Source organism: Hetaerina americana, unplaced genomic scaffold (genome assembly GCF_022747635.1).
Source record: "Hetaerina americana unplaced genomic scaffold, ioHetAmer1.1.p SCAF_6, whole genome shotgun sequence".
Taxonomy (NCBI): domain Eukaryota; kingdom Metazoa; phylum Arthropoda; class Insecta; order Odonata; family Calopterygidae; genus Hetaerina; species Hetaerina americana.
Genome location: NW_027287205.1, coordinates 52,678,964 through 52,694,374, shown reverse-complemented (window position 1 = coordinate 52,694,374; position 15,411 = coordinate 52,678,964). Strand labels below are relative to the sequence as shown.

The following is a 15,411-nucleotide window of genomic DNA, read 5'->3' as shown; positions in this document are numbered from 1 at the left end:
GCATTTATGAACGAGTGTCCTGGATCATAATAAATCTGACGTCAGTTGAAGTATTTGCCTGCACAAATTTCTGGTGATTGCATTTGGCTTACTTTATTCCTTTCTGGCTTATAACCGTGCGACATGAACTTTCATCGTATTTCCCATATAATGATGTATCACTCACCAGGTTAAAAACTTCGCTCCGATATGTATGAATATCAGTGTTGGCTTGCGAGAGAGATAGGAGGAGTGCGTGGTTGCATCTTTATTCATGCGCTCAGTCTAGTGCTTTTAGTGCAGCATTTAGGCGATAATGATTGGTAATGGAGCTCATGATTGCATTCAACAAGAAATGAAGTGTTCTGGTTTATCTTTTCTTTTACGGTCGTCACATAGCTTTCAATCCGAACGTCTCACGTATTCACGCTTCTGGTGTTAATTGTCATCATTAATACTGTTTTAAATGAACGTAAATGAATTGAATTTCATCGACCTCACCTGATTTTAGCTGTTATTTTAAGAATCAAGCCTTTTTCTAGCCTTGTGTAACCTTTTTCCGTATTTCCATTTGTTTTTTTACATCAGGCAGCAAATTAATGATAGAAATGGGTTCATCAAAGTTATTTGATAATTATTGAATCCCTAGTTTTACATAGTATAGGGATGTAGGTACAGTTAGATGAGGAAGTTGTGATACTTTGACTGAGTTTTTGTAGTCTGAAACCATGCAAATTTGATTTCTATGTGGGCGATTGTGTTTGTTTCGGATTGCTTGAGCTCCGACTAGCGCGTGCAGTCGAATGTTTGGGGGATAGTTTTGGTGACGAGCATTAATTAATTAAGATTATCTTCCAAGATCATTGTTTACTTCGAATTTGAAGTATCCTATTGCAGATATTTCACGGGTACCCACCTCATCATCGAGAGGATTGCTTTTCAATTGCTTACACATTTATTAGACACGTTGCTTACGCCGTAAGAGTAATTAAATAAAAGAAACGCTCGTCTGCAATAAGCGGCCCCATCTCCTTTTTGCATTCTTTCAAATCTCATTCTCAGTCGTTCCCAAAGAGCAACTAAAGTTGATAACGAGGCACACTCCCAGACACGCCCCTTCCTTTCATAATGCTCTTTTTGCGTTCCAGTGTATACCGATAAACTTATTAATACGTGCCATGAAGGAGATTAAGAGACACGCGTTCTGTTGGGCTTGGAGAGAAGGGAGGGAGGGTTAAGAGGAGGGAGTTTTGAAAGGAGAGACAAATGATAATGACCCATTTCTGCTGCTCTCAGGAGGAATGCTAGCGGCAGTAATCGGGGTATGCGGCTTGACAGCAACTGTCCCTCCAATCCTCGGTTCCCTTTCCCCACCTCTGAGGAAGCATAGCGCGAGAGAATGCAATGATAAATTCAGGCGGTTTGGCCCGATAATATTCTCTGTCCGTCAGCAAATATACGGAGGACAATATGTGAGGTGACTTTTGTTAGGAGAAAAATGACCATGACAAATAAGATAAAGGCAGTTACTGGAAAAAGTAGTGTTGGGAAATTTTCGTTCACTAAGTAAACCATCTTATACGGGAAACAGTTTATCTGGGCGAGTTTTTTAAAGCCCTTCCCCATTACTAGTGATATTAAAAAAATAATTCCAAAGTAAAACAAATTCCCGAGTAAATGTTTATCCGCTATAGAATTTTAATGTTCATTTTAAGTAAAAGGAAGTCCAAAAATTAACTCAATGTAAATACGCTGACTGTTGCCACGAGGCATGTTGACTAAATATAACAGGAATTTGATTTTCGATCCACTGTGTCTAGTTTATCATTATTTAATTATCTTCAATGATTATTATTGGAAGATATTTTGACAGTCTGTTGAGTGGAGTGTTTGGCTGCTGGATGGGAGAAACCAGGATTAAACCGAGATGTACATCTCAATACCACCAGCATAAACCGCTATTTTTACTGAAACTCCTGGCTGTGATAATGCACATCGAGAGGCCATTATGAGTTCCACCCTCGCCCAAGGGAACTAGTATTCCTTTGGATGGGGTAGGGTTTTTACATGCGGCCTAAGAAGCTAACTATAATATAAGCATACGCGTACTCATGATGCTCGAATTTCTGGGCCGACACACAACCAAGTGCCATGGTTAGCGTAATCTGTGTGCTTCTTTAATTAAAAGACAAAATACTCGAATGGAGATGTTTTCCTGCACTCTCTTCCATTTTTCCCCGCTTCTCTTTATTTTGGTCATTATATTAATAGTTTGCCTTAGATATATTTAACAGACTCAGGCGAGATGTGGAAGTTCGTCATTATGAGAAAAACAAATTTACAAAAAAAATCCAACAAATTAAATCTGTGGAAAAGGGCAAATTTGTTTTTCTCATTTTGCCTCGGATATCGAAAACCCCCAGTTGAATGTAGCAACGGTCCCACAATCTGAGCGACAATCAATGTCACGAGCGCCTGATGTTGTCAGGAGAAATTTAGTCCTGAATATCACCGGGGAATGAATTCAGCTTAATTTTTACCTTATTTTTTAGGTTGTCAAATGATTGGTCAAAATATCTATTTGCGTATGTAATCCATTTGTCCAAGTTTACTGGAGAATTCCTGGAATTACGCATTTATATTTAATGCCTGTATATCAATGGCGCTTTGAAACTTATTCCAGCTTATAATAAATACCATTACGTATATTTTTTGGATATTGCATAAACCTGAATTGGCCAATGAATTTTACGCGATCGAGTGTTTAAGTGCTAGTCGATACCTTTTCACTTTGAATTATTCTGCTAAAAATAATAATTCGTGCTCTCTTAATGTTATATGAATATTAGTTTAATAATTAAAGTAATCGGTTATATATACTTGTAATGGCTTAGTACTATTCGTAAATAATTTCACTGTCGAGGCTTCTCACTGGCTATATCCTTTTATTGGAATGGAGGACATTTTAACTGCATCCTGAGTAATTTAGGCCGGTGTCAAAACCTTGTCATCAACCTTACAAATTTCGCCAAATATTCAGTTCACGTGAATAAGTGCCGTGAAGCCAAGTTTTGAACTAATATGATCATGACCGATTGTCTTTTCTATCGTATTGCTTTCCCTCTCGACAGGACATTGAGTTATATAACTTCTAGCTTTGGAAATTTCTTCAGAGATATTTTTCCCTATAATTGATGTCATCAGGAATGTTATGCAGAAATTTAGGTCGGCATTTATCTCATGCATTACTTTTCCCTTATGCTAATATTGCATTAACTGTTTCATATAATAATGCGCACAGACATATGTATACTTGAATGTGTCTTTATACAATGACATATAGTGTTGCTTTTACTTTAATTATTACTGATTAATTACCAAAATAGATTCCGTCGTGGACAAAAATGTCAATAATATAACTCAATTATTCGATGTCAGCTCAAGGAGAAGTGGTCGGTCGTCTCAGCGGACTCTCTCATTTCCTATCCAGTCAGTAAACCTTTCTTCCGGCGTTCGGGGTCAATTTCTCCTCAGTCGGCGCCCCGAGTCACCGAATTCCGCAACCTCCTAACGGCTTCCCTCCTTTCCATCTCATTCCAGCCTACGGCAAGGTGTTCCTTGTGAGGAAAAGAGCCACGATCAAGGGCAGGGGAGGCACCGCCGGGGACTGCGTGGACGCTGGTCGTCTGTACGCCATGAAGGTCCTCAAGAAGGCGTCCATCGTTCAGAAAAAGAAGACTACGGAACACACGAGGACAGAGCGGCAGGTTTTGGAAGCCGTCCGGCAATCGCCGTTCCTCGTCACCCTCCACTACGCCTTCCAGACTGAGGCCAAGCTGCACCTTATATTAGGTGAGTATTACTTATCCTTAACCTCACCCTGCAAGGAACGTGGAAGTCCGTGGACCGTTTCTTGAACCTCCGATTCAAATATAAAGTCCTTTAGGTCCTTCAATGAAACAGGGCAGAAAATGAAAAATTAGTCGATGGAACAATGATACTTGTTGAACCCAAAGACAATCCGAAAAGAATATTCATTTATGGTTACAGATATACCTGTATGTATTGATGTTAAGGCTTAGGTGAAGGCTTAAGTTGAAAATTCTCTTTTCAACGAGGTGACTGTACGATATAATCGAGCCAATTTGGTCCATATCATATTGGTATTTATTTGCATAAGTGAATGTTAATGAAATTCAATGGCCTCAGTGTGTGCTACTTAGTTCTCCGTCAGTAGTTTTAAGTGAGAGCGTTTGCTTTAGGTCGGTGTGTTTTTAGATGGACGAAAAAAATCACGTTCCAATTTTCTGTATATTTTCTACTTATTTCTTTTGGATGCGATCCAAATTGTTATTAAATGTTTCGTGCCATACTCAAAGATGATGAGCAAGTCCATTGGCACTTAGTCCATTGTTTTCTGCGGCGATTATGTGGTGGTGAAATTGCCTGAAAAACGATGCAGAGCTCTTTTTGTTTGTCGTCATCAGTCGTGCTTCTCCGTGAACTTGAGACCTTTGCAGTTATATAGTTTTCTATCTAAGTTGATAGCGTTTTTTTTCATTTTTATGATCCCTTCAGCTTTGCGGTTCAACGTGACTTCCATGACGTCTGAGATGCAGAAGTATTCTTCTTCATAAAAAGGAAATTGTTAAGATCTCGAAGATTTTATGAGTGCAGTAGCCGCAAGAAAGAAGGCTGCTACCGTAGATTGAGGACCGCAGGGTCAACACCCGCCGCAGTCTTGGATTATTTAAGCAAATATTGTTTTAAATGTGTGAAGTTTATTTGGGAACACATCAAATTCCAAATTAAAGTAATATGAGTACTGGTATCAGCGCATGCGTCGTGTTTGTCAGAAGCATTTTTCTACGAAGAAAAACGTACTCTGTCCTACGTGGGAAATTCTTGATGCACCCAGTTTTATTTCACGAAATACCAAATTCCCCCAAAGCTTTATGAAATTTAATTTTCGAAAGTTTTGTATTGGATGCCTTTTAGGATCAACCTAGAGATGTCTCTCAATGTAGGGAACGATGGAAATACGTGCAATATTTGATAAATAAAAGGCAATGAGCATTCGGTACTTCCACGGTCTCCAGCGAGGTCCCTTCCCTCCCGAACTGTAACGCATTCCCTGAAGGTCAGAGAGAGATAGGGTTTATTCAAGAAATCTCAGGATACAAGGGCACTCTTCAAGACTCGGAAGAGGAATTTCAATTAGTATTTATGTGCTGTTATGCGTTCATGTAAAGATATGCGTGCGACAGTGTATGTGTTTGAGGTAGGGCGACTGCCGCTGACACTTCGGTGGTGAAGAGTCCCCATAAGTGTTGAACGGGCGTGGTGGGCTCGCTGTCTGTTTTATGTGCCCTGAAGTGAGCTCCGTCCCTACTGGAGAAACCTGAAAGGCACGCTATCTACAGGAGTCTCTTACCGGGAGAGGGAAGAAGAGGGGAGCTTAGAATGGTAGGGGGATGGTGAAAATTCCTGACCAATGAGGAGTGTATATTTTTTTGTAAATGCTTAAAAAGCGTATTGATCCGGCTGACTCCACAACGCGTCGTGCCAACAAGTTGCGCTTCCTCCGTCGAGGCTGCAGTCAGACCGAGAGGGCTGCCACTATCAAGCTCCCTTCCCCCAACCGCCCGCCCTCCTCCCTTTCCCCTCTCCGAAACACTCAGTTCAAAACCTTCCCCCTAAAGGTGCCTCATTGTCTTTTATATCGTCAGACGATTTTGTCTCCTCTGCTGGGCAGTGATGTGGGTTTCGAGCTGTGAGTCTGTAAGATAGCGCTTCGCGGAAATAATTGATACCATAATATTAAGGCAATTAATAGTATGCGTTATTGAAATGATTAATGTGGAGCTATGCAGTTGGCGAAGTACTCTCAAGTAGTAGTCTTCATTGAGGAAGGCAGTCACTTTTGATAATATTAACTCGGAACTAAGGAAAATACTTGTGATTTATATATGGTTTGTGTTCCTTTGTGGAGGTGAAACTTGAACACTTTTGAGTTGTGGAAAGGGAGTAGGAGCTGATATTGAAAAGGGTTTAAGTTTAAGTTTATTTGCTGCCATAGCGTGTCAAAAACATTTGGCCGGAGAGTAATACCTAGAGCAACCTAGAGGTCTTGGGAAAGATTAATGAACTTTGTTGCTGGTTTAAATTATTTAGCAGAGGAGAAATGGCTAGATTGGGCGTATTCTCAGGCATGAGAATTTGTGGCCAGCTACGTTGAAGGTTTTGTTTAAGGAAGGAATCTTTGTGGTGGGCTGCGGTTTAATATCCTTCGCGATTGATGAAGGAACAAGGTTGCCAATCATATGTGGGTCTGGAGAGATTGGCACTAACAACCAACTTGCGAGTTAATGAGAGAAGAATAAGATTCAGACAGCGTTCACGAATGGGGGATCAGGTTTAAATGGAAACGAAGTACGGTTATGTAAAAATAAAAAAAATGGAACAAACGATCAAATATAAACTTAATAGTTGTTGAAATGAGCAGCAATGAACGCATCTTCGGAACGGAAATTTGTAAATTAATGAAGTGAGTTGGATGAAAGTTTAATCTGTTCTTCATTTGACGAGAGATTTTCTTAACACTGTCTAAAATGAGAGAAATGGGTCAGAGAGAGGTCAGGGTTTGTGGTTTCGAGTCTTTTAATTTTATCTCTAGATAAAACTGCGGAGGGCGTTTTGATGCTGTAATAATCTTTTTTACTGCGCCTAGAGTTTGAAAAGACTTTTAACATGATCGATAAAGGTTTACTCATTGTGAAAATGAACACTTTTTCGCCATAGGATTCATATTTCCTCGTTTTAACGAACGATATGCTGTCGCGTCCGAAATTTTGCAAATGTCCTGCATAGTGTATTTGAAGCGTGCGGGTTAGTTAAGATTGAAGTAAAACCTTCTCGCCCTACTTCCTCTACTTACTCCCTTGTAGTCGGATTAGTGTTAACTTGCGTGACTCTCGAAAAAGCTGTAATGTATCGCAAATTGCTCTCTTTTTAGATACATGTATTTTTATGTCGTAATTGCTACTTTTCGTGCATGTGTGTATGTATGTCTTGGATAAGGGAAAATATTTCTCGTAATTTTTAGATTTTTTCGCGCCAAAGGCCGAAAGCACAAATTTATATATTCGCATGTATCCTTCTCAACTTAAATTTTCCAACTTAAAAATTTTTTTCCTTTGTTTCATAAATTGTTATATTTTCTTTTTTTGCTATATTTTAATGCAACACAGGCAATTTGGCTCACTAATTTATTCTTTAATAACTTCGTCTACTATCAATTTTAATGGTATCTGAAGTATTTTAACGTTAATAGTCACACTCCTCTATTGAGAAATCAAACTTTAGGTGTATTTGTGGTCTGCGTTTGAAATAAATCATTTGGAATGTGATGAAACAATGTTTTTGTTTTGCATGATCTTTTCGCGGAAAGTGTCAACTGATTAAAATGTTTGTGATGTTGTTTCGTAATTTCTGTTTCGATGAGCAATGTAGAATTTGTTTCATTATTGGGTTTGTGTGTCTCAACTGCGGCTCATGAGTCTACGCCCGCACGTGACCATTTACGCAACGGTCTAGTCAGCAGAGCGTTAGGAAGTCAGTGGCGAAACTATTTTATTCTCGTGCCAAACGCACACCCAAGTGTAATCAGACTCCTCAGGTGCACTGGGTAATTTTTTTGTTTCTTTATCTAGAGGCAACATGCATGTTTTCGGTTGGTTTTGAAGATATTGAGTTGTAATTTAACTGAATCTTCAGGCAAATACGAAAAACACGGAAATACTTGCCTAAGGCGTTGCTAAAAATGTTTGTTTTGTTCGTATATAGTACCTGAGATGTGTTATTTATCACCGAATTTTTGAGTTAACTTCCGAACATTAATAATAAAAATGTTCAGTATTAGCTTTTCACCAAGGGTAGTATAGAGGCGATATTATTAGGAACAGTCAATTGAAAACCTAACTGACAACGATACTAGACCAGTCCACAACCAACAAGGGCATAACCCAACAACTGCATGCACCTGTGAGTTGCCACTATTCAGCTATCCTCCCGCAACGGTGGCCGTATCGATAGGTAACAACAGTAACCTTTCGTGCCTGTGTGTCATGGCGGGTGTTCGGATTTCATTTGACTGCTCCTTATCTTTTTAAAATTATTATTTTTTGCTCTATTAAAAAATATTAAAGAATTTTATTATTAAAATTGTATTATAGTGTAATTTACTGAGAGTTGATGAAATTTGTTAATCCTCTTCGCATGTAATGCACAACCGAAATTTATTGAATTGTAGCCTCAATACATGTATACTTTGAAGGCTAACTGGATAACCCCATAACTGTTGTATTTTTCGTAATGTTTAGATAATTTATTGATTGTATTTTGGAGCAATACTAGACATTATATAATTATCACTTGTTTTTAAACATGTATAAATGGGGGAAAGGTTAAATTGGACGTAGTACAGGAAGGTGAAGTGCACTAACTGAAATTCTGGTGTGTGGACTGTTAAAATCCTTTAAACATTTTAGGCTGAAATTCGAGAGCATATGTCCGTTAGTTGGGCTAATATTCGTTTCCAAGGCAACCAAAGAGAAACATGTCAATCAATCCGGCGTTTCCGTTGCAATGGGTTTTATGAGATCATCCAAGTAATTTCTACCCAACCTCATAATTTTCGGATATTATTGTGGGCCCAGTAATAACTTTCAATTGAACTGGTTTCAACTGCCTTTTCCTTCGCATACATTTTGAAAGTGATTTGTTCCCCATTTTGCGTCACCTCTGCCAAACCTTGTGATCAAGGTCCGTTCGATTAAATGTTTTATGGAATCATTTTATCCATCCGGATATTCTCCGCCTGCCTGATTCAGAGCTAATGACTCCAATGCCAATCTGCGTTCCGTGAATTAAGAGCGTTTCCCATTATCTCTGACAGTGGGTTCGCGGCACCCGCGGGTAGCATTTGGTAGGAAATAGGCGCCAGCTACACATATTATAATGCATTTGAGAGAGATTGTGAATTTTTGGCTCATATTATCTGTGATTTCCACAAACTCACGGTCACCTTTAATGTAAATTTTCTATTTTGCCTTCTAGAAGGGCAAAAGAGCACGAGAACATTTGCTGAAATTTTCTGTAAACGCATGTCGTTGGGTTGTTGATATCAGACCAGTTGAGGATGGAAAAGTCTGAACCTAAACGATGCACTTCCGCTCTTATTCTGACATTCTCCACAGCAGTGTATGATGGGTGAATCTTAAGGACAAGAGCCATTGAAGGAGAATTGCCGACTTGTTTATGCAAGCTAGAACACGACGATGTTCGCGCTGCATTTTTAGTTTGGGAACGAGTGTATTTGACTGGTTCAATATTTTTTCGTGCGTAGTATCCGCGAATTGTGGGTCGGGAAGAGGAAATCCGTCGGTCATTTCGTCGATCTCGTGTTTCTTCTCTTTTTAAGTCTTCCCAAGGTCTTGTCATGCCTACAATTATTCCTTTCATTTCTGAATTTAAAATGTTCGATTCGTTTTTATCAATTTAACCTAAACTTTGAAATGTGTTCTTCGTGTATGGAGTGTCTTCCATTTTAGATTTCCTATTACGTGGCATGTCGCTTTAATCAAGTTTCCTTCAATTTGTAAAAAATCAAATAAATGGATTTCGTATGAATTTTGTTCAGGTCGCGCATTAAATCTTGTTTGCTCATGAGTGCCTCGTTCACCAGGCGATAACGAGATGAGGCATAACTAATCCCAGGTAACATGGATGTGTGCCACTAAGCGTGCCTGTAAAAGCAGAAGCCTTGTGCGACATGAAATCGGTTTTGAAAATGGTGACCGTAAAAGGTGTACGCAATGCCAATTGCGGAATTATTAAAAAAAATGTTTGACGAAAGAGGTGAGGTCTGCCATGTTCCTCTGTTGTAATTGAGGCGGTCGATAGGGCGGGGACTATTCTTGATGCGTCACGTAATATTTTCAATTTGCTTAAGGGTCGTAATTTTTTTGCTGAAGCATCAGAAAGCAATTTAGTTACCACTATCGTCTACGTTGAATCATTGCTTAATGGCATCAGAGAGCAATTAATCCAACCATTCCACGTTCCGCGTTAAGACAAGGCATTGTCCAAGCAGTTTTTTCTTCTCAATTACAAAAAGATGAAAGAGATCTTCATCTCGCTGCTCTGAAATGAAATTAAGAAATTGTTCGAAATAATCAACGTTAGTATTTTGATTAAAACAGCTTGCGCGAAGCTTTATTATAATTCTTAGCTTACTATTATTTCTATGCATTTTTCTGTAATCATTTTTGCTACCTTTTTCCATTTGTAAATTATCTGCCCACGTAAAATAGTAATTTTTTAAGTGTGGAGGGAGATTTTTTCCTCTTTTTGTATTGTAGAATTGAAATGGTAATAATTTTTATAGTAAGCAATTATGCTCTCATAGAAATAATTACCTTTACGAAAGTAAATTTTACTATAGTGAAGTAACGTTTTCCATCATCAGTATTTCTAGAGATGACTTAATATGTAACAAAAATGTCATTACAAATGCCCGAAAAACACGCCGTGCCAGATATCAGCGAGGAACATGGATTCCTTCGAAATCATGTCTAAGGGTAACTTAGGAGGCACTTAGACTAAAGCTCTGGATATGATGCTTCAGTCATTATCAGGAGCTCTAACCAGAACGTGTTATAGCGAAGGCATTTGAGGTTTCGGCGTACTCGAGTGGCATCAACGCACCTAATCCTGTAACAGTTCGTGTTTGCACCACGTGTCCCCTTAGTTACGATAGAAACCATTTCAAAGGGTTGAACACTCGCGTGTCTCCCATGAACCAATGCCAAGTGGAATTGCCATCAGTGGAAAGTGTTAGACAAACCCTAAGTTAATTGAAATTATGTTTCTCCTGTATCCCACCGCAGGGCCCGTGTTTAATTGATAAACGAGGTCAAAATTCGGGTTTAGCTATGGGAAGAAATAAATCAAGGCCAACTCTTTTTCAGGTCAGATAAGTCAGTTATGGTGTGTGAGTATCGCAGGGCCCAGCAATGTTTGACTCCAGCACGGGGTCCGTCTTTATTTGAGAAAAAAAGTTTATAATTCAGACTGCAGCGAGGCAGTGGTGTCATCTTTCTTTTTTTTCCTTTAGTGCTTCTGGCGTGGAATTAAAAGGGCGACTGTCGCCGCCACGTTTTCCCAACCATATTTATGCCGCGGCACGCGGACGTAATTAATATTCCGCGAGGGAAAAAATTTGTAAATTTTCCCGCGAGGTTTTCGTCATCTTTCTACGACTTATTTATCGTTTGGCAGGGGCTAGCAAAGCATGGGGACTCTAGTGGAGTGGTGTTACGACCCCCTGTGAGTTCAGGGTTGAGGCTGGTTACCTTTTTAAGGCCCAGGGCGGTCGGAAGGCCAATGGTGAATATTTGTCTTCTGCTCTCAATCCCATTTCCCCCGTCCTCTTTGTCTCGGTATATTTTCGATTTATTAAACTGTATAGTTGGCGAACTTGTGAATTCGAATGAGGTAGATTACTTAATTTAAAAAAAGTGGCAACTGTTCGTAAAACTTCCCATTCTCTCTGTGGTGTGGTAATAATATTTCGATGAAAGGGTCGCCAACTCAGGGTCGCCTCAGTGGCCCGAATATTTACACCCATTTTTGTGAAATGTTATCCCTTGAACGTTTATTAAAGGAAGGTGTATAGGGCTGTGACTTTCGATTACTTATAAATGTGGTTCCTTGGAAAAGGTTAGTTTTTCATTCTAAAATTTGTTTTGGTTTAGGTAAACTTAATCTCATCATGGGTGAACTCAAGGTTTGAAAGAAGTTATTATCCACCCCCTTAGAGTGATGACATTTCAGCAAGTTTACTGTTTAAGCCTTTTGGCTCACGTTATGGATATTAAATAGGGAATAGCACATATGGTGGTTTAATTATTTGAGTTTTTAATTAAAAAACTCATCGCGTATCACCATTTATTAAATCTACGAATACATTTTATTATGAAAAACCACAAAAGACAGAGGACCACTGCATTCATGAATTTAATGTATAGTTTATTTGGTCATTTAGTTAATGGCTAGCAGAAGCGATTGGGACTAGTTGAAGAAATAGTTTCATGTTAAAGCAAAAGAATTACATGAACCATGTAAAATTTTTCCTTTCACTCTTTATGTCAGGTAATATGTACTTATCTATGCTGAACGAACGTACAAAAAAAGTCCACATCGCTACATTAGTGACTAAATTAGTGAATAAATTTAATGTGACTGAATCCCCGGCAAAAGCTTTAAACATTCCTAAATATGTTGTAGATTTTTGACACACACTTGAACCACATTTCATTAGAAAAATTCAGTCAATGATGGAGTGAAATTCAATCAAACTATAAATTGTCATCTCCGGAGGAACTCCTCATATCTTTGTTCCAGCCTCTTTCTCGTCTCCCATACATGCGCATCCCATTCAACGCATCTTTCATTTATTTCAACCGCTCGAGAGTCTCGATCGTGTTGCTCGATGAGAGAACGGCGGTGCACTTCTGTAGAGTGACGCCCCCCCGTGGGAACGTTTAAAAAGCACAGAGGACCCGAATAATGGCAGTCTATTGAAAATTTTCACCGCCGCCCCACACAGTCAATTCCTTCCGATCTTTCCGCTTCGATCCCCAACCCCAAACTCCATTCTCTTCCTGCACCCTTTTCCGCTTGTCCCTCTCCCTCTCTCTCTCCCTCTCTCTATCTATCTCTAGCTCCAATTCTATTTTCATTTCCCTTCCCATTACTTATCCGCTTTCATCTCCCGATTTTTCGTGGTTCTCCCACGGAGCGTGCGCGAGCGTAATACTCGTAAGTCGGGGCGACGGCCCCAGAACTGTCCTTTTTTTGTTTATTTCCCTCCCTTTGCTTCTCTCTCTCTCCCTCATCATCTCATTGCTTTTAACTTCTGAATCGCTTTGCTCTTTCATTGCCCAGTGTTCCTTAAAAGGCGTTGGTGTCGGATGGAACTTGAGAAGAGGCTTAAAAGGCGCCTTTTCACGAAAAACGAATGGACGGTGACGTTTTGGAATTCATAATCGCTCGGCTCTTTCCCGAGCCTTCTCACAGTTCCTCCCCTCCACGTGAGTAAGTGGTCGCCTGCTCCCTTCTGTTCCTCTTCTCGCTCGCGTCTCTTCACCGTTCGTCCCTCGCTTTAACCCATCCATCTCCCCCTCTATTCATGGGCATTGTGGGTGTATCTTTAGATATTTTTTTGGTTCTCGACTGAAAAAGATGCTTGCGAGGTATCTGTTAGCCGCAGATATTAGGAACTGGACTGAAATGAGTGAATGAACTTGTACAACAGTTTGCTATTTCTGCTTAGTCGAGTCTGTAGTTGATTGGTGTTTTTTTGGGTTTATTTTGCTATCTCGTAAAATCTGGGTATCCTCTGCGAGACTTGTGAGGCAAACGAACAAATTTGTTGCTGTTTGCCACATATGAGGATAGTTGGTTCCCTGGATTGTTATTGTTGTTGATTACCTAAAAAGCCTCTGATATGATCAGTCATTTTCATCTTATGAACAAATATGGTTCTAAAATGATTCATCTTTTGGACATATAGCTGAAATTAATATTGAATATGAAATGAATCCCACTAATTTAGAAACAGAAATATGCCCTGTGGTGGATAAACATAATATATTCAAACGTAGTGTAGAAAATATAGGTAATATTTTTTTTATTTTATCTATGACAAAACATCCCTTTGGAGTCGCCACTTTTTCCAGCGGCGGAATATCTCATATCTTGGAAAGGCGAATGGGACGTCATCCAGCGCACAGAAACGTAACCTAGGTTATGTGAAACTCACAACATTCACGCTCAAATAAGGTCGATCATTAGTGGAACAAGGTAGTCGATACCTTGGAATTCGAGGCGGCGTCGTCAGCAAGGGCGATCGTGTTTGTTACAGATTTGAATTCGCTATCATTTTCGGGAAGTCTAAACATAATGGTTTCGCATTTCTAGATTGATATATTATTGAGTTGGTAGTTACACGAGTTACCGCAAAAAACGTTATTGCTTTCCTGCAGCCGTCCATTCTACTTTATTCAATGTCAATTCTCTCAATCCCTGATACATTCTCTGTTTTACGTCCTTCTTGATTTGTCCTATATACATGTCTCTTGGTCTTCCTAGTGGAATCTTCCCTTGTATCTTTCCTTCTATTATATTCCTAATAAATCTATTGTGCCTCATTGTGTGTCCAATCCAACTATTCCTTCTTTGCCGTAGAGTTTTCCAGATGGTCCTATCTTCTTGTGCTCATCTCTACACTTCCTCGTTCCCTGCTTTGTCTGTCCATTTAATCTTCAGCATTATCCTCCAGCACCATGTTTCAAAGGCCTCTATTCTTCGCTGGTCCACTTTTCCAAGGCTCGGAACCATAGAGCGCCATGCTCCACACGAAAGTCTTGACGAATTGCTTCCTTGTTTCCAGCCTTAGGTTCTTTGACCATAGTAATTGCCTCTTCTTCATGAATGCCTTCTTAGCTTGGGCTATTCTCCGCTTGATGTCGGTCTAACTTCTTCCATTCCATGTAATGCTACTACCCGGGTAGATGAAGGATTCAACTTGCTCTAGTTTCACCCTTCGAATGGTGATAGCTGCATTCAGCTTCTCTCTTCCTCACACAAGGATTTTAGTTTTTTGTTGTTGATATTCATATTATATTCCCCCAGTCGCACTCAAAGTTCCTTATATCCATAGCACTCAAAGTTGTTTGCAGGTCCTCTCGTGTTTCCGCCACTACTGCGATGTCATTTGCAAACCGGAGCATGTTGATTTCTTCTCCATTTACCTTGACTACTTTGATACCCAATTCTTGTGTTTCTTTTACTTCCACTTACAGGTATACGTTGAATATTGCTGGCCGGAGGTTGCATCCTTGTCTTACTCCTTGGTTTTTTTTGGCCTCTATTTTTCTTTCATTTTCCGTTTGTATTGTTGTAACCTGATTCTTGTAGAGGCTATGGATGATTCTTCTGCCGTTGTAGCCCAATCCCAGGGCTTATAGTTTCTTGAACATTTTGTTCCATTCGGCATTGTCGAAGACCTTCTCCAAGTCCACGAATGCCACATGTAATCCTATTCTGCATTTATCCACCTTGACTGATGTTACCCGAGTTATATGGAGCTTAAATGAGGCGGTGTAAAGCATTGTTTGCGCGGGAGAATTTATTCCGTCGTAGAGCAGCGATAACATCACGCCCGCTTGTGCCACAGGCGCCAGGCTTTTGCGCGTGCGCCTGGAGCACACGCGTCTGTCGCTGCTGGCGATCACATGACGCGCATCTTTAACCAACTGATCTCAGGCGCATTACTTATGGTATGGGAATCACGTAAACTATTGCTCC

General features: G+C 39.8%; 1 protein-coding gene across 1 annotated transcript in view; it reads left to right on the top strand.

Annotated features, from left to right (window-relative positions):
* LOC139695300 (ribosomal protein S6 kinase alpha-5-like) overlaps positions 1 to 15,411 on the top strand; it is a 205,513-nt gene that overhangs the window by 106,857 nt on the left and 83,245 nt on the right. The window contains exon 3 of the mRNA XM_071593997.1: positions 3,580 to 3,831. Coding sequence (XP_071450098.1) covers positions 3,580 to 3,831 — 252 coding nt within the window. The remainder of the gene's footprint in view (positions 1 to 3,579; positions 3,832 to 15,411) is intronic.